Source organism: Thamnophis sirtalis, unplaced genomic scaffold (genome assembly GCF_051295495.1).
Source record: "Thamnophis sirtalis isolate CommonGarterSnake01/CBP01778 unplaced genomic scaffold, rThaSir2_p1.2 scaffold_2, whole genome shotgun sequence".
Taxonomy (NCBI): domain Eukaryota; kingdom Metazoa; phylum Chordata; class Lepidosauria; order Squamata; family Natricidae; genus Thamnophis; species Thamnophis sirtalis.
Window position 1 is genome coordinate 31,145,344 of NW_028261382.1, and position 21,914 is coordinate 31,167,257.

Here is a 21,914-nt window from a genome sequence, read left to right on the forward strand (position 1 = left end):
TGACTCAGCCTTCCATCTTTCCGAGGTGGGTGAAATGAGGACCCAGACTGTGGGGGCGATATGCTGACTCTGTAAACCACTTAGAGAGGGCTGAAAGCCCTATGAAGTGGTATATAAGTCTAACTGCTATTGCTATCTAAAGCTGGGTACGGGGGTATATATTTGGCTGATTTAATGACATGATGTGGACTCGAGCAGCTGTAAGATGAAACACAACTCTTGATTAACAATAGTTGTTGTGGCAGCAGATTCGGGCAGTGAGGAGGTTGGGGAGGAAGATGGGCCAGTCCTGGAGTCTGGGGAAGGCTCTGATGAGGGCTCTGTGTCGGAGGCAGAGAGGGGACCAGGGCCATATGCCAGTTATCAGCTGCCTTCAGAGTCAGACATCAGTAAGGCGGAAGAACAGCTTGAGCCTGTTCCCATTGAGTGCATGTGCAGAGTTGGGTAACAGCTAAAGAATAGGGGTCAGCTTGGGAGGAGAGCCACAGGTGGACGATGAATGCCCCCTCCCAAAGGAGCAAAAGAGGAGTGGAGTTTGCAGGAGACAATTAGTTCACTTCATTGGTTCATGACTCTCCGAGACTCCTTGCCAAGTTCTGCAGAATATTGGCCTGGCAGCTCTCCAAGCCAGATAAGGTCTGTGACTGTAAATCCTCCCTCGAAAGACTTTGCTGGATGTGAATGAGCAGAATCCACAGTCAATAAATAAAAGGTGTTTTTGTCAGGACCAGGAATTTGCTTCCTGCTCTCGGGAAGCCTCGGTCAGGACAATAGCAGAGATTAGGGTTAGGATTGGTATTAGTGGTCTGCTGTGTAAATCCTAATCGATATCTAAAACAAAAAATCGGGCCAGAAAACTCTGTCGTCGTGTCACTCCCAGGCAGCCCAGCTAGCATCAAATGCAGCTAGGACTTTCCTATTCCACCTTGGGAAGACTTTGTGAAGCCCTTGCATACAATCTTCAGCTTTCAAGAACCACAAGCACCGCGGGGGTGGAAGTTACAGTTGTGTTTTTCCAAATTTTTCCAACAGAGGGCCTCAACATTCTAGCGGAACTCAGTTTCGGTGGCACAAAGAGGTTTGTTTTCTAAACACACCGGGCTTTCATTCTTTAACCACTTTTATTTAACCTTTGCAAGATCCTGCTTCCAGCCTTTCCTGCCAGCCGGTGGTTTTTGATGGGATGGTTTTCTCCTGGACAGTTTTTAGCTGGGAGGAGGAAGGGTGCAATATTGGGGGGAAAAAATCTGGGCAGGTAAAATTCCTTGGCGGAGAAAAGAGACAGACTATTGATCATTCTGAGAGAGGCAGCTGGAGAATTGGTTGCAAGGAAATGCTGGGGGGGGCAGAGAGAGAGAGAAAGAGAGAGAGAGAGAAAGAGATGAGGGAGGGAGGAAAGGAAAGAAAGAAAGAAAGAAAGAAAGAAAGAAAGAAAGAGGGAGAGAGGGAGGAAAGAAGGGAAGGGAATGGAGGGAGGAAGGAAAGGAAAGAAAGAAAGAAAGAAAGAGGGAGAGAGGAAGGGAAGAAGGAAAGGGAAGGGAGGGAGGAAAGAAAGGAAGAAAGAAAGAGGGAGAGAGGGAGGGAAGAAGATAAGGGAAGGGAGGGAGGAAAGGAAGGAAGAAAGAAAGAAAGAAAGAGGGAGAGAGGGAGGGAAGAAGATAAGGGAAGGGAAGGAAAGGGAGGGGGAGGAAAGGAAGGAAAGAGAGTGAGAAGAAGGGAGGAAAGGAAGAAATGGTTGATAGTCTCAGAGCTCCTTTGGGATCAATATCGAACTTTTTGAAGAAAGGAAAGGAAAGGAAGGGGGGAGAAGGAAGGAAGGAGGAAGGAAAGAGAGAGAAGGAGGGAGGGAGGAAAGAAAGAGGGAGCAAGGGAGGAAGTCATTGGATAATCTCAGATTCTTTGGGATCAATATCGACCATTTTGAAGAAAGGAAAGGGAGGAGGGAAGAAGGAAAGAAGGAAGGAGGGAAGGAAAGAGGGAGGGGGTGAAGGAAGGAAGAAAAGAAGGAGGGAGGGAGGAAGTCATTGGATAATCTCAGATTCTTTGGGATCGATATTGACCATTTTGAAGAAAGGAAAGGGAGGAGGGAAGAAGGAAGGAGGGAAAGAAAGAGGGAGGGTGGTGAAGGAAGGAAGGAAAGAAGGAGGGAGGAAGGAAGTCAATGGATAATCTCAGATTCTTTGGAATCGATATTGACCATTTTGAAGAAAGGAAAGGGAGGAGGGAAGAAGGAAGGAGGGAAAGAAAGAGAGAGGGCGGAAGGAAGGAAAGAGGGAAGGAAAGAAAGAGGGAGGGAGGAAAGAAGAAGGGAAGAAAGGGAGGAATTAAGTAAGTGAGTAAGTTGCTGGATAGTCTCATAGACTATCAATATTGATCATTTCGAAGAACCTGGTTTAGGGTAGTCTATGGATCTAGTATCTATGCAGCTTCTCCATCATCCTGATCATGCTTGTCCCCGAGGTCGGGTATTCCCCCCCCAAAAGGCAACTGGATATTCTTGGGGTTTTTTTCCCCCTGGAAAATGTTTCACTTCTCATCCAAGAAGCTTCTTCAGTTCTGGCAATTGTTTCTTGGGTGGTGACCCAGAATGGCGGTCCTCATATCCAAGCAGACCCTGCCGTCTCTCTGTTTGATGGACATCCCACTAAGGTCCTAAAAACCTTTATCTAACAACTGGTGGAATCTGGGTTTCTCAGACCAGCGTGTGGTTCTTAGTTGGGATGCTATTCTTAGCTTTTTAAAATATATATATTTAAATATATAGGAAAATATATCCAAAACTGCATATTTTAAGAGGAAACGTGAGCAGTTAAAACACAAGATTGGCTGCATGCGTGTTGCTAAGAAAAGAATTACAGCAGTCAAAAAAAAATTTTTTGAAGGATAAAACAAGGTTCATTTCTGCATAAAATTTGCACATGATCTGGGATGTCGACAGAAGCAACGGTGGGAATAATGGCTGTCAGGGAAGTCTCAGGAGAACAAACTGCCATCTTCCCAAGATTGCTGGTGTGACTCCCAATGGCAGCTGTCTTTACTTTTCCATACTGGAGATGAAATTATATTGGAGAAGACAGGGCAAATGATGGGGAGGGGGGTTAGAAAATTGTGAGTAAATTCCATTCCATTCTATTCTCCATTCCATATTCTATTCTATTCTATTTTATTCTATTCTATTCCATTCGATTCCATTCCATATTCCATTCCACTCCACTCCACCACTCCATCTTCTCTTCCCTTTCCTTCCCTTCCATATTCTATTCTATTCTATTCCATTCGATTCCATTCCATATTCCATTCCACTCCACCACTCCATCTTCTCTTCTCTTTTCTTCCCTTCCCTTCCATATTCTATTCTATTCTATTCTATTCTATAATATTCCATTCCATTCCATTGCATTCCACTCCACTCCACCACTCCACCTTCTCTTCCCTTCTCTTCCCTTCCTTTCCATCTTCTATTCTATTCTATTCTATTCCTATTCTATTCTATTCCACTCCACTCCATCTTCTCTTCTCTCCCCTCCCCTTTCAGTCCAGTCCAGTCCAGTCCATATTCTATTCTATTCTATTTTATTCCACACCACTCCACTCCACTCCATCTTCTCTTCTCTCCCCTCCCCTTCCAGTCCATATTCTATCCTATCCTATTCTATTCTATTCTCTATGCATTCCATATTCTATTCTATTCTATTCTATTCTATTCTCTATTCTTTCCATATTCTATTCTATTCCATTGCATTCCACTCCACTCCACTCCACCACTCCACCTTCTCTTCCCTTCCCTTCCATCTCCTATTCTATTCAACTCCACTCCACTCCACTCCATCTTCTCTTCTCTCCCCTCCCCTCCCCTTTCAGTTCAGTCCAATCCATATTCTATTCTATTCTATTCTATTCTATTCCACTCCACTCCACTCCATTTTCTCTTCTCTCCCCTCCCCTCCCTTTCCAGTCCATATTCTATTCTATTCTATTCTCTATTCATTCCATATTCTATTCTATTCTATTCTACATTTTCTATTCTACTCTACTCTACTCTACTCTACTTTATATTCTATTCTATTCCTACTCTACTCTGTATGGCTTCCCAACTCACACACAGGTGACTCCAGCTGGCTTAGAACATTAAAAATCCACAACTAACACTCAACACACACACATCCTAATCACCCCTAACTTGACTCTTAGCATTTATTTAGCATTGAATGTTACAACCCATGGCAGTTTACTACAAAATAGGTGGCCGGCCAATCCAAAAACGAATACATTTTTAAAACAGTCAAGTTTAAGGGGGGAAGGGGAGGAAAACGCAGCAGAAAAGCCATCTTTATGTCATATCACATAAACCTTGGATCCTTACAATCCAAACCGACTCATTAATATTTTCTTTAATTTTAATTAAGGGGGAAAATGATAAAAGAGAGAAAGAGAGAGATGGAAAACAATAATTTAGCCTCTGAGCCAAGTTCTGTTCCGTCAAATGTAAGCCCAGAGCAAATTTTGACACCCATATAGCGGAAATCCCCAGGTAGCAGAGTCTGATAATTGAGATTCTGGCTGGAATAGAGATGTTCTAATTAAATTCTGTGTGGCGGTTGTAATTAACCCATTTATTCACTTATTGTCCTCTCTGCTGATAATCCAGGTGGCATTAATAGTGCCTTTCTATCACCGTTCTGCTTGGCATAGGTCATGCATTAAAAGTTAGTCGTTTGAACGTCTTGCAAAGGAAAAAACAAAAAAGCTTTTAGCACACATTTTAGGCTAAGATGAAAGAAACCTATCTTTTGTAGCTCAATAAATTATTATTTTATTGCAACATGCAAGGAATTCAATGCCCGGGCAAGTTCCATTAATAACCAGTCAAGCACTGGTCAAAGATTATTTTTTAAAGCAAATCTTTATTAATACAGACATTTCTTTTACGGGAGAAGCTATTAAAAGACGATTTGTCTTCATATGCATTTCTTACTCAGGGTAATTACAGGGGGGTGGGTGGGAAATGATTGGCAAATGGCTATTGCGTAATTATCGTGCATCGCAAGTTGCGTTCTTTTATGGGGGACGCACTCTGTGTGTGTGTGTTTTTGTGTGTGTGTGTGAGAGAGAGAATAGACGTACACAAATAAGTGATCGTGATTTGAAGAAGGGAAGATATTACTTTTTTTTAATGTTCAAAGGAACCTTGTGGGATAAGCACACGTAATAAGAGAGTTGGGTTTTTCTCCTTGGTTTAAGTGATAAGAATCTGATGATAAGGAACTGTTGACCATAAGGTGAAGAGGAGGAAGACTGTAGGGTCTTTGGTGTTCAAAGATCTTGGCTGTTGTCTTGCAGATGTTTTAGTACCCAACTAGACAACATCATCAGTGGGAGGAGGAGGAGCGGGAATAGGAGGAGGAGGAGGAGGAGGAGGAAGACTGTGGGGTCCTTGGTGCTCTCTGATCTTGGTGGTTTTCTTGGGGACGTTTCATTACCAAAGTAGGTAACATCATCTTGGCTGTTGTCTTGCAGATGTTTCAGTACCCAACTAGACAACATCATCAGTGGGAGGAGGAGGAGTGGGAATAGGAGGAGGAGGAGGAGGAGGAGGTGGAGGAGGAGGAGGAGGAGAAGGAAGACTGTGGGGTCCTTGGTGCTCTCTGATCTTGGTGGTTTTCTTGGGGACGTTTCATTACCAAAGTAGGTAACATCATCTTGGCTGTTGTCTTGCAGATATTTCAGTACCCAACTAGACAACATCATCAGTGGGAGGAGGAGGAGTGTGAATAGGAGAAGGAGGAAGAGGAGGAAGAGGAAGAAGAGGAGTAGGAGGACTGTTGGGTCTTTACTGCTCTCGTTGTTGGCTTCTTGCAAACATTTAATTACCAAATTAGATAACATCATCAATGCTAGGAGGAAATAGGGTTTGTGGGGGGGAGGAGGAAGAGGAGGAGGACTGTGGGGTCCTTGGTGCTCTCTGACCTTGGTGGTTTTCTTGGGGACGTTTCATTACCAAAGTAGGTAACATCATCAGGGCTAGAAGGAAAGGTAGGGAAGGGGGGAGGAGGAGGAGGAGAAGGAAAAAGGAGGTAGAAGCAAGAAGAAGAGGAAGGAGAAGGAGAAGAAGAAGAGGAGGAGGAGGAAGAGGAGGAGGAGGAGAAGAAGAAGAGGAGGTGGAGAAAAAGAAGAAAAGAAAGAAGGAAGAGGAAGAAGAAGAAGAAGAGGAAGAGGAAGAAGAAGAAGAAGAAGAAGAAGAAGAAGAAGAAGAAGAAGAAGAAGAAGAAGAAATTAACAATAGTCATTATTTTTGGTTTCAGCTTCATTCCTTCTTGAAAAAGTTGCAACCCTAAAACTCCTCCCTACAATACCTGCAGACGGTAGAAATGCTAGCTGGAAAAAGAACCCTCCTAAATTACGAGATGAAAATCAAGGAAGCAGAAGGCCTGGGACTCAAACCTGCCAGAGGAACCAGTTGCTTGGACAGTGCCAGGCCTGTTTTGATTCCTTGTTACTGGGCCCTGCAAACCCAGCTCCCCTTTTGAATGGTGTGTGTGGATCTGGGTGTGTTAGTGCCAATTTCATGCCCTCCCGAACATTCGTCTGTACCACACACCCTCGTTGAACAGGCTATCAAGTCTCAGCAGCTGTTTAGCCACTATCGATCAGAGCAGGATCTGAACTCCGGAGCAGGAGAGGGGTTTTTTTCTGCCTATCCGGCACTTGATATTTTGAAAAGGGCCACAAAATGGCTGAACTGAAAATACTTTTTAGTTTGTTTTAATTTTTGAACAAATACAAACAAAACATGAAACATAAAACCCTCATCCATTACATATAGCATAATAGAATAAGAATAATAGAATAAGGGATATAGGAGATAGGGGATACTATAAAGACATATTATTATTAAATAGACTAACAATGACGTAATGGAATCTTGGTATATACATGAATCGAATATCTAGAACATTTTGTTTAAAAAGAAGGAATAACAATTGAACATATGATGTACAATGATAACTATGTACCTATGTACACTCGATGGATAATTTGTGATTCTATATACAACTGAAAGTAGTGATGCACGAATATAAAATGTTGGAGAATTCTTTCATATTGCAAAAATAATATAATGAGATAGGTGATTCTATAAAGACATATTATTATTAAATAGACAAATAAGGATGTAATGGGATATTGATATAGATAGATAGATAGATAGATAGATAGATAGATAGATAGATAGATAGATAGATAGATAGATATAGATATAGATATAGATATAGATATAGATATAGATATAGATATAGATATAGATATAGATATAGATATAGATATAGATATAGATATAGATATAGATATAGATATAGATATAGATATATAGATAGATATAGATATCTATAGCACAAATACAACACATACACACACACATATAGATAGATAGATAGATAGATAGATAGATAGATAGATAGATAGATAGATATAGATATCTATAGCACAAATACAACACACACACACATATAGATAGATAGATAGATAGATAGATAGATAAATATCTATAGCACAAATACAACACACACACAGACATAGATAGATAGATAGATAGATAGATAGATAGATAGATAGATATGTGTGTGTCTGTGTGTGAATCGAATATCTAGAATATTTGTTTAAAACGAAAGAATATCAATTATAACTGAACAATAGGATGTACAATGGTAATTATGTATCTATGTATGCTTGATGGATAATCTGTGGCCTTATACACAATTGAAAGTGGTGATGCACAAATGCTTGTAACTGAACTGAAAACGCTTTTTGCTCGGAGGCTGCTGGGTGTCTCACGCGTGGGCCAGGGAGAGCCGGGTGGGGGGTTCAGAAGCAGCTCCGTCCCCTTTGGAAAAGGGCGCCTGTATTACAAACTCAGCTGCCTACAAAATGGTATAATGGTAACTCATCCTAAATCTTGCCCTGAGGCACATCTCCACCATTTGTGATTGCAAAGTCAATTGTCAAACTGGAATGTGTTGCCAAAGGGGGAACCCAGCAGTAAGAGAAAAGGGGTTGGAAGGGGGACGAGAGGGAAAAAGAGGGAGGGTGGTTAGGGAGATAGAAGAGAAGAGAATAAGGAATGAAATAGAACAGAATGGAATAGAATAGAATACAAATACAAATATGAGTTAGAATGGAGTAGAGTAGAGTAGAGTAGAGTAGAATAGAATAGAATAGAATACAAATATGAGAGAATAGAGTAAAATAGAATAAGGAATGGAATAGAATACAAATACAAATATGAGTTAGAATGGAGTAGAATAGAGTAGAATAGAATAGAATACAAATACAAATATGAGTTAGAATGGAATAGAGTAGAGTAGAGTAGAGTAGAGTAGAATAGAATACAAATACAACTGAGTTAGAATGGAATAGAATAGAATAGATTATAGAATAGAATACAAATACAAATATGAGAGTATAGAATAGAATAGAATAAGGAATGGAATGGAATGGAATGGAATAGAATAGAATAGAATAGAATATGGAAGGGAAGGGAAGAGAAGAGAAGAGAAGAGAATATGAAATGGAAGGGAATGGAATAGAATAGAGTAGAAGAGAAGAGAATATGGAATAGAATAGAATACAGAATGGAATAGAATAGAATAAGGAATGGAATGGAATGGAATAGAATAGAATACAAATACAAATATGAGTTAGAATAGAGTAGAGTAGAATAGAATAGAATATGTAAGGGAAGGGAAGGGAAGGGAAGAGAAGAGAAGAGAAGAGAAGAGAAGAGAAGAGAAGAGAAGAGAAGAGAAGAGAAGAGACTATGGAATGGAAGGGAAGGGAATAGAATAGAATAGGGTAGGGTAGGGTAGAAGAGAATATGGAAGGGAAGGGAAGATAATATGGAATAGAATAGAATAGAATACGGAATGGAACGGAACGGAATAGAATATGGAATGGAAAATTGAATGGAATAGAGTAGAGTAGAGTAGAAATTGGAAGGGAATAGAATAGGAATTCTTAATTGGCCAAGTGTAATTGGACCCACTTGGAGTCTCTTGGGCGCACCTGCTCTCCGCGCAACCCACCTCTTCTCTTTTGAAACCACTGACAAATCACCTCCATCCCACCAATCCATCTCCGGAGCGCGCGGCAGCCCCACCCCTCCCGCTTCTCGGGGGCGGGGGCGGGAAGGGCGCGAGCGCGGGGTCTCTCCCTCACTCCCTCTCTCTCTCTCCCCCTCCCCAGGCAAGGCGGAGCCTGAGCCGCGGACGGGGCGGAGCGAGGTCGGCTCTGCCTAGCGGCTCCTCGCTGCGGCTGCTGCCGCTGCTGCTCCGGGGCTCGGCGGCTGCTTCTCCGCCTCCCCGCGCCATGGCAGCCCCGCTCTGCCGCCGCCGCTTCCTCCTCTTCCTCCCCGCCGCCGCCGCCGCTTCTTCCTCCTCTTCTCCATCCTCTTCCTCCTCCTCTCCGGCGCCTTCCCTACTGCCGTTGCTCCTGCTGCTGGCCAGCGGACCGGGCCCCGTGGCGGCGGTGCCAGCGGAGCCGGGCGGGGATGGAGGAGGAGGAGGAGGAGGAAGAGGAGGAGGAGGAAGCCGAGGGACCGCCGGCGGAGCGCCCAGCCGCGGGGCCAGCCGGCCCGGGACCAGCCCTTGCCGGGAGAAGACAGTGACGGTCTCCACCTTGCCGGTGCTGCGGGAAAGCGACCTTGCCTGGAGGAGCGGCGGCGGCGGCGGCGGCGGAGGAGGAGGCGGCCCCGCGGGGGGATCGGGCGCCTTCCCGTCTTCTGCCGCCGCTGCCGCCGCTGCTGCTCCGGGCTCGCTGCCTCCCGCTGGCGGAGGAGATTCCCGCTTGCTCCTCTTCGTCCGGAGCGAAGTGCCCGGGCGCGTGGCGGTGCAAGATGATCTGGATAACACGGAGCTGCCCTTCTTCACTTTGGGTGAGTCGAGCGGGCTTCCTGCCTTCCTTTCCGGGCTGTCTTTGGGGGGGTGTCGCTGGTTTCCTGGGGGTCGCGGTGACCCCCTGCCTCCCGGTGTCTTCCACTCCCCCTTCTGGTCCTGTTTTGGGGAGGGGGGTCTCTCTGGTTTCCTGGGGGGTCGTAGTGAGCCCGGTATCTTCCATCCCCTTCTGGTCCTGGAGTCTTTTGGGGAGGGGGTAACTCTGGTTTCCTGGGGGTCGTGGTGACCCTCTGCCTTCCTTTCTCCCGTCTCTCCCCCTCCCCTTCTCCTTCTGGGCTGTGTTTGGGGAGGGGGTGTCTCTGGTTTCTTGGGGGGTCGTAGTGAGCCGCTACCTCCCTTCCTCCCGGTATCTTCCATCCCCTTCTGGTCCTCGAGTCTTTTGGGGAGGGTGTATCTCTGGTTCCCTGGGGGTCGTCGTGACCCCCTTCCTTCCTTCCTTCCTTCCTTCCTTCCTTCCTTCCTTCCTTCCTTCCTTCCTTCCTTCCTTCCTACCTACCTACCTACCTACCTACCTACCTACCTACCTACCTACCTACCTACCTACCTACCCCTTCTGGTCCTAGAGTGTATGTTTTTTTTGTGGGGAGGAAGTTGTCCTACCTTCCTTTTTGCAGGTGTCTCCCCACTTTCTGCTCCTGGGGGGTGTTTATTGGGGGGCTAGTTTCTTGGGGTGGTGGTGAACTCCTGCCTTCCTTCTTCCAGGTCCCCCCTCTCCTTCTGCTCTTGGGTTGTGTGTTTTGGGGAGGGGGTATCTCTGGTTTCCTGGGGTCCTAGTGACCCCTTGCCTTCCTTCTTAGCGTTGTCTTCCACCCCCCTCCTTTTCTGGTCCTGGAGTGTGTGCAGGTATGTTTTTGGGGAGGGAGTTGTCCAGCCTTCCTTCTTGCAGGTGTCTCCCCACTTTCTGCTCCTGGGGGGGGGTGAGTGTTTTTTTTGGGGGGGTGTCTAGTTTCCTGGGGGTGGTGGTGAACCCCTGCATTCCTTCCTCCCATCTCTCCCCTTCCCCTTCTGCCTCTGGGCTGTGTTTGGGGGGGTATCTCTGGTTTCCTGGGGGTGTCGTAGTGACCCCCTTCCTTCCTTCCTCCTGGTGCCATCCACCCCCCTTCTGGTCCTGGAGTGTATTTTGGGGAAGGGGTTATTTCTGGTTTCCTGAGCTCCTGCCTTCCTTCTTCCAACTGTCTCCCCACTTTCTGCTCCTAAGGATGTGTGGTTTTTTTTTTAAGGGGTGTCTAGTTTATTGGAGTCATAGTGAACCCCTCCCTCTCTTCCTCCCATCTCTCCCCCCTTCCCTTCTGCCCCTGGGATGTGTGTGTGTGTGTTTGGGGGGGGGTCTACTTCCTTGGAGTTGTGGTGAACCTCTGCCTTCCTTCTTCCAGCTCTCCCCCTCCCCTTCTGCTCCTGGGCTGTGTTTGGGTGGTGGTGGTTTAATACCTGCTTTCCTGGGGTGGTAGTGATCCCCTTCCTTCCTTCCTTCCTTCCTTCCTTCCTTCCTTCCTTCCTTCCTTCCTTCCTCCCTCCCTCCCTCCCTCCCTCCCTCCCTCCCTCCCTCCCTCCCAGTTTCTGGGGTTTGTGTGTGTGGGGTGGGAGAGGGAGCTGTCTCTGGTTTCCTGGGGTCGTTGTGAGCCTCCCCCCCATCCCTTTACAACCGGAGAAAAGATGCTCCTTTAGCCCAGCATGTGTCTTTGGATACCTCTTTGCCCCCCCAAAAAAGCTAGATTTTTTGGGGAGGGGGGAAAAGCAAATTCAGGGGTTGCTTTCCCACAAGACGCTTGCTTAACCCTTAACCCATGTAATTCTGAAAGCCCCTGCTTTTGACTGCTTCTTCTCTGCGGCTGGGGGGCTCCCATCGGTTTTGGCTTTTTTTTAATCTGTGGAAATTCTCCAACGTCCACCTTAGAGTTGTCTGTCTTGAAGCAAAACCGGTTCTCCCCCCCTCCTCCTTTGGGGTGGGAGAAGAACACGAAGGCGTTTCGCTCCTCATCCAAGAAGCGTCATCAGTTGTGGTCAGGGGGTGAGTGTTTTAAATCCTCCCCCCTTAGATGCTTGGCAGGTGTGAGAATTTAAACCTCTTGGATGCAATGTGGAGCCCTGTGCACCGTGAAAAAGATGCTGAAAAGGTGCTTGAGTGGACGGAGGCGTTGTTGATCTCTTTTAACCTCTCTCTCCCCTCCTTTGGACCCCATTCTGCATCTTCTGGGTCCTTCCCCTCCCTTTTCCTGCTGTCCCTTCCTCCTCCTCCTTCCATTCTATTCCCACACTTCTCCCCTGCATCATTCTTCCTTCCCTCTCTCTCCCTCTTCCATAGTTGTGCTTTTCAGGAAGGCTGTGGGAGGGCTCCCCTATTTGAAAAAGTAAGCATCTGTTCTGTGCCACCCCCCACCCCCCAATCCTGAGCCCTAGAGATTCGGGAAAGCACATGCACAAAAGTTAAACATAAAATAAAATAAATAGACAAACTCATTCCCGAGTCCTTCCCAAGCCTTAAGAAGGCTCCGGGGAATTCTTTGTTAAAGGTGTATTTTAATGCTGCTGGGCTGCAAATTAACCATCTTTTCCCGCCCTTGCCTTCACTAGTATTTAATCATATGGGGGCTCCCTCTCCCTGTGAGGATAGCCGAAAGAGATGTATGTCTCTCTCTCTCATGAATTTTGGGAGCAAACGCCACGAGCAGCATTGAAAAGCGTGGATAGAAGAGGTTGGATAATCGCCATCCAGATTTCATGAGAATTCCAAGTAAAAAGAGGACAACATTCCTCCAGGCCCTCCTGTCCTTGACCATCCTCTGGAGTCCACGCCTACTGCTTTGGTGACTCCATCCAGCCACCTCCTTCTCTGTCGTCCCCTTCTTCTTTTGCCCTCCATCTTTCCCAGCATGAGGCTCTTCTCCAGGGAGTCCTTCTTCCTTCTCATTAGGTGGCCAAAGTCTTTGAGCCTCCTCTCCAGGATCTGGCCTTCTAAAGAGCAGTCAGGGTTGATCTCCTCTAGGACTGACCGGTTGGATGGCTTTGCAGTCCAAGGGACTTGCAGGAATCTTCTCCAGCACCAGAGTTCAAAGGCCTCCATTCTTTGGTGCTCAGCCTTCCTTATGGTCCAACTTTCACAGCCATCCCTTGCAACTGGGGAAACCATAGCCTTGACTATAAGCACTTTTAGTATGCTGTCTAGATTTGTCAAAGCTTTCCTCCCCAGGAGCAATCGGATAGATAGGTAGATGATAGATAGATAGATGATAGATAGATAGAAAGATAGATAGATAGATAGATAGATAGAAAGATAGAAAGAGAAAGATAGATAGATAGATAGAAAGAAAGATAGAAAGATAGAAAGATAGAAAGATAGAAAGATAGATAGATAGATAGATAGAAAGATAGAAAGATAGAAAGAGAAAGATAGATAGATAGATAGATAGATAGATAGATAGATAGAAAGATAGATAGAAAGATGGATAGATAGATAGATAGATAGATAGATAGATAGATAGATAGATAGATAATTTACATTCAATAAGGGCTTAATGATCAGTGTACTGTGTGAGTCCATTTGTTTATATAGTAATACTTCTTAAGTTCCTAATTTCTACCCTTGCTATCCAACCGTTGATCAAACAAATCTCAAGTTCGACAATATTCTGCGTCTTTAACGTCTGTATTATTCTGTCCATTTGTGCCCAGTACAATATTTTTTAAAATTATACCTTCTTCCGTAGGTGTTTCCTCGCTTTCCCAACGTTGTGCAAATATAATTCTTAGCTGCTATTAAAACACGTAATATCAAATAGACATTCCCTTTATCATATATTTTTTTCTGGTATTATGTCTAACGAAAATAGTTCTGGCTTAAAGTCTATATGCTGTCTTAATGTTTTTTTTTCTAACCACAAATCCATTTTCGCTCAATTTGGGGTTGTTTTTTTGGGGAGGGCTTTTGGGCATGTCCACCACAAGTGATAATATGTGCCTGGTTTCTGATTACCGTATATTTCGGAGTATAAGATGCATCTTTTTCCCTCAAAAAAGAGAGTGAAAATCTGGGTGCGTCTTATACACTGAATACAGCATTTTTTGGCCTCCTGAAACTCCACCCCCTTTGCAAAAATGGCCGTGCATAGCCTTTAGGAGGCTTCCTGGGGGCTGTGGAGGGCAAAAATGAGTGAAAAAAACAGGCCGTTTTTGCTCATTTTTGGCCCCCAGCCCCTAGGATCACTCTATAAGCCTCCTAAAGGCTATGCATGCCCCCTTTTTTTGACAAAAACGCCCCTGTTTTTGCATAAAATGGGCTGTTTTTGGAAAGTCTGCAGAGTGCAAAAACTTTTTTTTTATTTGCCTCTTCAAAATCTTGGTGCGTCTTATACTCTGAAAAATACAGTACATTTTCCAGCCTTTGGTGGACATATTTTTTTAAAAAAATTGCTAGTCTTGCCGGAGGTTAAGTGCCACCTATCAAACATTTTATACAAGTTTTCTTTATAAGTGGTTGCCATTGTTTATAAATTCACAGAGAATGATGAAGAAATTATAGTTTCTTTCCCAGAGTTTTTTGTCAGTTATCTAGTTCTATATTCTATCCAACAAGATTTGCCCATTGTCTCTCTCACTGGTTCGTCTTCCTCCACATTCATGAATAAGGAAATAAAGTACCAATAGAGGAGAATATTTGTATATTTGAGAATATTTGAACCCTGAGCTGAAAGTAAGATGCCTTGCCAGTCAAGGGCTGATCTATGATTGGGCCACCCTTTTGTCCTCTGGGTAAATCTGCCAAGGATTACAACAGATCATCTTTGATGGCCGTGCTGGGCACTGCACAGAATAGCTTTTGTACTCTAGTCTAGGTGCCTGGTTCCACTGAAATGCATCCCTGTTTTGTGCCCTTCTCACAATGGGCAGGAGTGCTCGGAAGCATGGCACTGATTGAGAAGATTCAGAGTGTAAATATTTGCAAACTGCAAGGAGGTGGACTCAAATAGTCAGAGAGAAGATTGTGAATTGTGCAGGCCATTCGAATAGAGTAGAGCTGGAAGGGACTCTGGAGGTCTTCTAGTCCAGCCCCCTGCTCAAGCAGGAGCGACTGTCCACTCCAGAGGTGGGTTCTTACCAGTTCGCACCTATTCGGTAGAACCGGTTCGTCAAATCTACCGAACCGGTTAGAAGAGGTTCCACCAGTGGACCCGGAAAGCAGGCCACACCTACAGAAGAGGTTCCAAACATTTTTGAAACCCACCAGTGCTACATACCCACAGAGAGAGAGAGAGAGACAGACAGACAGACAGACAGACTGACACAGAGAGAGAGAGAGAGAAAGAGAAAGAAAGGAAGAAATAAAGAAAGAAATAAAGAAAAAAAAAGAAAAAGAGTGAGAGAGAGATGAAAAAAAGAAAAAAGGGTCAGAGGGACAAAAGGAAGGAGAGAGAGAGAGAGAGAGAGAGAGAGAGAGAGAGAGAGAGAGAGAGAACACATGGCCGGCAAGCCACTCCCACCAGGTCACATGGCTGGCAAGCCACTCCCACAAAGGAGGCCACACCCACATAGTAGGTTCCAAAAAATTTTGAAACCCACCACTGGTCCACTCGCTTCTTAAAAACCTCCAGTGATGAAGCGCCATGATTTCTGGTGGCAACTTCTGTTCCACTGGTTCATTGTTCTCACCGTTAGGAAGGTTCTCCTTAATTCTAGGTTGCTTCTGTCTGTGATTAGTTTCCATTTGTCGTTTCTTAACCTGCCTTCAGGAGCTTTGGAGAATAGCTTGGCCCCCTCCCCTTTGTGGCAGCCCCTCAAATACCGGAATACTAGGTCACCCCTACTTCTTCTTTTCTCTTCTTTTTCTCTTTCTTCTTTTCTTTTAGCCAAACCCAAATCCTGCAGCCGTTCTTCCTGTGTTTTAGTCTCCAGGCCTTTGATCCTCTTAGTTGCTCTTCTCTGCGCTTTGCCCAAAATCTCAACATCTTTTTTTTTTTTTGTAACGTGGCGACCGGAATCGGTTGCAGGATTCCAGATGTGCCCTTCCTAAGGCTTTGTAAAGCGATACTAACACTTCACGTGATCTTGATTCTATGCCTCCGTTTATGCAACCCAAAATTGCATTAAGGTCAACAACCGTGCAGAATTTTTCTAGAGGGGGCAGAGGCGATATAAGGAAGGCTAAGCAGGATATTGGATGTTACAGATAGTTCTCAGCTTACAACAGTTTCTCATACTTAACAAGGGCACTGGGGGGAAAAGTGACTTAGGGACGTTTTCCCACAGTTATGGCTGTTTCAGCATCCCTGTGGGCCCGTGATTTATATATTCAGATGCTGGACAACCGAATCATGTTTATGATGGGTTGCAGTGTCTTAGGGGGGTGTGTGTCACACAATCCCCATTTGTGACCTTTTGCGACAAGCAAAGGCAAGGGGGATTCACTTAACAGCCGCATGACTAATTTAACAACTGCCGTAATTCACAGTGATTGCATAACGGGGGAGGGGGGACAGAACTCACTTAGCAAATGCAACACATGTCTCACTTAGCAATGTAATGGTTGGCCTCCGTTGTGGTCATAAGTCAGTGACTATCTGTATTGGAAGGAGAATTGGAAGGAGACTTTTTGGCATGTGCAAAATAACTTTGTAGGTCTGAATATCCTGGAGAAGATTCTATTCTTCCTTCCCTTCCCCTTCTTCTTCCCCTTCTTCTTCCCCTTCTTCTTCCCCTTCTTCTTCCCCTTCTTCTTCCCCTTCTTCTTCTTCTTCTTCTTCTTCTTCTTCTTCTTCTTCTTCTTCTTCTTCTTCTCTTTCTTTTCTCCTTCTCCTCCTCCTCCTCTTCCTCCTCCTCATCTTCTTCTTGTTCTTCTCTTTCTTTTCTCCTCCTCCTTCTTTCTTTTTCCTTTTTCCTCCTCCTCCTCCTCTTCCTCCTCCTTCTCTTTCATTTTTATTTTTCTTCTTCCTCCTCCTCCTCTTCTAAAAAAGGGATTTTTGTGTTTTCACACACAGAGAAAAAAAAAAGGAATGCATTTCTTTCTATCTTGCCTTTCTCAATCAGCAACGTACCACGCTTCCCTGGGCAGTGTGCAAATCAATTACGGCCTTGTAATTAAAAATAAAACAATGCAAAGTCATAAAACAGCAATATAATAAGATATAACGGAGCAAGCACATACTGGCAGAGACAGCTCATGAAATCGCAAGCCAACTAAGCAGTTGAAATTGTGGTGAAACGAGAGCAAACCAGGTTTAGGATTGAGGTTTTATTTTATTTTATTTATTTTTTTAAAAGGGAGGGACCTTTTGGAAATGTGGCATCAAAGTTTGCACTGGGAGATCGAGTGGGAAACCAATAGAGCAGTGTTTCTCAACCTTGACAACTTTAAGTCCTGTGGACTTCCAACTCCCAGAATCCCCCAGCCAGCACAGCTGGCTGGGGAATTCTGGGAGTTGAAGTCCACAGGACTTAAAGTTGCCAAGGTTGAGAAACACTGCAATAGAGGCTTCCCAACACAGTTAGTGAGGGAAGAATCCAGTTGTGCATCTCCTTTATGGATCACCCTGGTGGGGAAAGTAGATACTGAATCTTCAAACTGTATTGTAGGGAAAAAAATAATAATACTTGAAGGTAATGTCCACCACAGTGTTGGTGGGAGGAGAACATGCATAGCAGCTCCATAGATAAGAAAGGAATGAGGAAAGCAGGTATGATGAGATGTTAAAGCAAAAGGCACGGATGTCCACTGTAGAAGAGACCACTGCATCCACCTCTAAGTAAATTATTTTACAATGGCAAGGAGGAGGAGGAAGAAGAAGAAAGAAAGGAGAAGGGAGAAGGAGGTTGAGAAGAAGAGGAAGACAAAGAGGAAGAAGAGGAGGAAGAGAAGAAGGAGGGGAGGGAGAGGAGGAGAAAGAAGAAGAGGAGGAGGAGATGAAGGAGGAGATATAGGGGAGGATGAAATATGTGGGGCGGAGGAGGAAGAGATATGGAGAAGGAGGAGCAGAAATGAAGAGAAGGAAGTTTGTGGGGAGGAGAAGGAGGAAGAAGAAGAGGAGGAGGAGAAGGAAGAGAAGGAGATATCAGGGGAGAAAGAGATATGGGGGAGGAGGAAATATGGGAGGAGGAGAAAGAGAAGGAGGAAGAAATATAGGGGAGGGGGAAGAGATGGGGAGCAGAAGGAAGAGAAGGAGGAGATATGGGGAAGGAGGAGAAGAAGAGGAGGAGGAGAAAAAAGAGGAGAAGGAGAAGAAAGGAGAGAGCACAAGCTAAACAAAGGTGCTGGTTGGAGAAATTAAAGACAGATGTTGAATGTATTTAAGGAAAGAGAGAGAGAAAGAAAGAAACAAAAGGAGAAAGGGAAGAGAAGGGAGAAAGAGAGTGAGATGACGATTAAGGTGATGGAAATGGGGATGAGGATGAAGGAGATGAAATGGGGATGAGAATGAAGGAAGGTGATGGTTGATAATGATGAAGGGGATGATGATGGAGATGATGATGAAGGTGATGGAGTTGAGGATGAGGATGAAGGAGATGGAGTAGTGATAGTGATGAGAATGAAGATGATGGTTGATAATGATGAAGGTGATGATGGGGGTGATGGAGATGATGAAGAAGGGGATGGAGATGATGATGAAGGGGATGAGGATGACGATGAGCATGAAGGTGATGAGAATGAAGATGGTATTTGATAACGATGACGATGAAGGTGATGAAGAAGAAGGTGATAGATACGATGATCATATTGAGATTCTGATTCATTTGGGAGACTACGGGAGCTTTGAATTTCCACCTGAAGGTCCCGCTCAGAAGTTAAGGATGGCTTTTGTTTTGCTTGGATGAGGAGAAGAAGAAGACCACCAAGGAAGCATCTCTAGTTTGTTTGTTTTTTCAGGCCAAGTTAGGGAGCTACTGCGTAGACGAATTCTTGATCTAGAAGACGGGCTCCAAATAACTTGTTTCGCTTATAACTGGTCAGGACAATTTGGGACACAAGTCTGCAACGTGAAATCCATGGATATTTTGTTGAGTTGTTCATGTTTCTTGCCACACATCTTCTGCCTGTTTGTTGATACTCTGCCTCGGGAAACGATAGTCTGCTTCTTCTTAGCACATTGGGAACGAAGCATAACATTTCCCTTTTCTTGTTTAGCTAATAATTGCTTTTATTAGCAGTTATTTCATCCGCAAGACCTTGCAGCTTTTGAGGCGCCACGATTTGAGGAAAATCTTGGCGTATCCTTTTTGCAGGACTCTCTAGTTTCCTTGGTAACAGGACGCGAGTGAGTTGGCCGCAATAGTTGCCTTGCGGGCTAGCCTGCCTTGTGGTGCCCCATCCAATTCCCATCCCCATCCAGGATCAGCTGGAGTGGAGAAGTTAATTTCATGTTGCTGTTTTGTCCTGGTTTGTTATTTGGTTTCTGTATTTTGCAATTGAAAGATCATCTTGTGTTTTCTTCCTTTCCTTTCCTCTCCTTCCCTCTCTCCCTTTCTCTTTCTCTCTTTCTTCCTTCCCTTCCTTTCTATTCCCTCCCCTTTTATCTGCCTTCCTTCCTTCCTTTTTCTTTCTTTCCTTCCTCTCTCCCTTCCTTGCTTTTTCACTCTTTCTTTCTCCCTTCCCTTCCCTTCCTTCCTTTCTCTCTCTCGCTCTCTTTCTCCCTTCTTCCCTTCCCTTCCTCCTTTTCTTTCTTTCTTTCTTTCTCTCTCTCTTCCCTTCTTCCTCCCCTTCGTTCCTCTTCCTCTGCTTCTCTCCCTCTCTTCTGTCATCCCTCCCGTACTCCTACTTTCCCTCCCTCTTTTCCTTCCTTCTTCCTTTCTTTTCTTCCTCTTCCCTCCTTTTCTCACTCTAACTCTTTTTCTTTCCCTCTTCCCTTCCTTTTCTTCCTTTCTTCTCTCTCTCTCTTTCTTTCTTCCTCCCTTCCCTTCCTCCCTTCCTTCCTTCCCCCATCTCTCTCTTTCCTTCTTTCTTTCTTCCTCCCTTCCCTTCCTTCCTCTCTCTCTCTCTCTCTTTCTTTCTTTCTTTCTCCCTTCCCTTCCCTCCCTCCCTCCCTCCCTCTCTCTCTCTCTCTCTTTCCTTCTTCCTCCCTTCCCTTCCTCCCTTCCTTCCTTCCCCCATCTCTCTCTCTTTCCTTCTTTCTTCCTCCCTTCCCTTCCTTCCTCTCTCTCTCTCTCTCTTTCTTTCTTTCTCCCTTCCCTTCCCTCCCTCCCTCTCTCTCTCTCTCTCTTTCTCTCTTTCTTTCCTTCTTCCTCCCTTCCTTCCTTCCTTCCTTCCTTCCTTCCTTCCTTCCTCTCTCTCTCTCTTTCTTTCTTCCTCCCCACCCCTCTCCAGTTCATTGCCTCTTGCAAAAAGAAAAGGTTTGTATACCCAACACACATTTCTTGGGCACAGACCCTGGCCTCCTCCACAGAGTGGCAGTGTGTGCAGCTGAGGAGAGAGCCTGAAAGCAAGAGGCAAATGAACCCAAGGAAGGGAAGGGGTAACCTTCCAGGCGTCCGCTGGACAGGTGACTTTGCTGGAACAAAGGGTTCGCATAGAAATGTCCGTCTCTTCCTCTTCTCCTTCCTCACCGCAGGGCAGCCGGGATTCCTCCCTCGACTTTCTTAGGCCCCCTTTTTTAAAGGACTGAAGGTGAAAGGAAGGGAGGCGCCTTTTGCTCTAGGATCAGGGGCTGGGTTCCTGCCAGTTCTAAGCTCTTCTATAGAAGAGGTTCCACAAATCTCCTGTGATGTTTAGAACCGGTTCCAGCTTCCTCCCTCCTCCTCCCATCCGCACATCATCAAGATGAAGAGTGAGAGGAGGAATTCTGGGAGTTGAAGTCCACAAGTCTTAAAGCTGTCAAGTTTGAACACGCCTGGGGTTTTTTTCTAAAGGGTTAAAGGTGCAAGGCTCTTGTAACTTGACAGCTTTAAGACTTGCCTGCTTCAAGGCCAGAGTTCCTGAGCCAACATGACTGGAGGAGGAATTCTGGGAGTTGAAGTCCACAAGTCTTAAAGCTGTCAAGTTTGAACACCCCTGGGTTTTTTTTTCCTAAAGGATTAAGGGTGCAAGGGTCTTGTAACTTGACATCTTTAAGACTTGCGTGCTTCAAATGCCAGAGTTTCTGAGCCAACATTTTGATTGCTAAGCAAGTGAGTTTCACCACATTTTACAAGTTGGCCATGCCCACCCAGTCACATGGTGGCAAGCCACTCCCACCTGGTCACATGGTGAGCAAGCCACTCCCACAAAGCAGGCCACACCTACACAAGAGGTTCTAAAAAAATTTGAAACCCACCACTGTCTAGGATAGTCTCTTGTCAAGAGGGTTGCAGTGTTATTGCAGCTGACTGTTTATCCCCCCCCCCCGGCCTCTCCCCCCCCCAAACGGAAACATTTAAGAGACTGCACCCAGATGGAGTCTCTCATCTTATGACAGGATTGCTAAACAAAATCGGCTGCTGATCGCTGAACAAACAGCTCCTAAATCTTCCCCTCATTTCCTGCCGTAGTTTCCCACAGAGTCGCCTCGAAAACCCAGGGCACAACTTAATGGCCTTCCGTGAATTTTAGATAAAAAATTGTGTGCACGAGAAGAACTGGAAAAGACTTGGCATCATTTGGCGGGCGCGGGGTGAGTCTTGGCATACGACTTACTAACCCCAAAGTTTTTTCTGTACAGGAAGTCCTCGACTTTACGACCGTCGCGGAGCTCCCCGATGCCTGTCGCTTAAACTAGACGGTGGTTAAGGGAGTCTTGTTCCATTTTATGCCCTTTCTTTGGTGCGGTTCTTCAGTGAATCGCTGCCGTTGTTAAGTGAGTCACGCGGTCGTTAAGCGGACTTGGACTTTGCTTGCCAGAAGGTCACAAAAGGGGTTCATGTGACCCACCTACCCCCGGGACACTGCCACCGTCATAAATACGAGTCAGTTGCCACTCAGCGTCCGAATTTTGGTGCTGCGGTTAAGTGCGATGAATGGTCCTAAGTCACATTTTTTCAGTGCCCGTTGTATCTTGGTGAACTGTTGTAAGTCGA

General features: G+C 45.3%; 1 protein-coding gene across 1 annotated transcript in view; it reads left to right on the forward strand.

Annotated features, from left to right (window-relative positions):
* The first annotated feature begins 9,313 nt into the window (after nt 1-9,313).
* The window catches only part of LOC148048561 (astrotactin-2-like), a 74,979-nt gene continuing 62,378 nt past the window's right edge, over nt 9,314-21,914 (forward strand). The window contains exon 1 of the mRNA XM_087707613.1: nt 9,314-9,925. Within this exon, the coding sequence (XP_087563739.1) occupies nt 9,361-9,925 (565 nt within the window). The 5' untranslated portion in view covers nt 9,314-9,360. The remainder of the gene's footprint in view (nt 9,926-21,914) is intronic.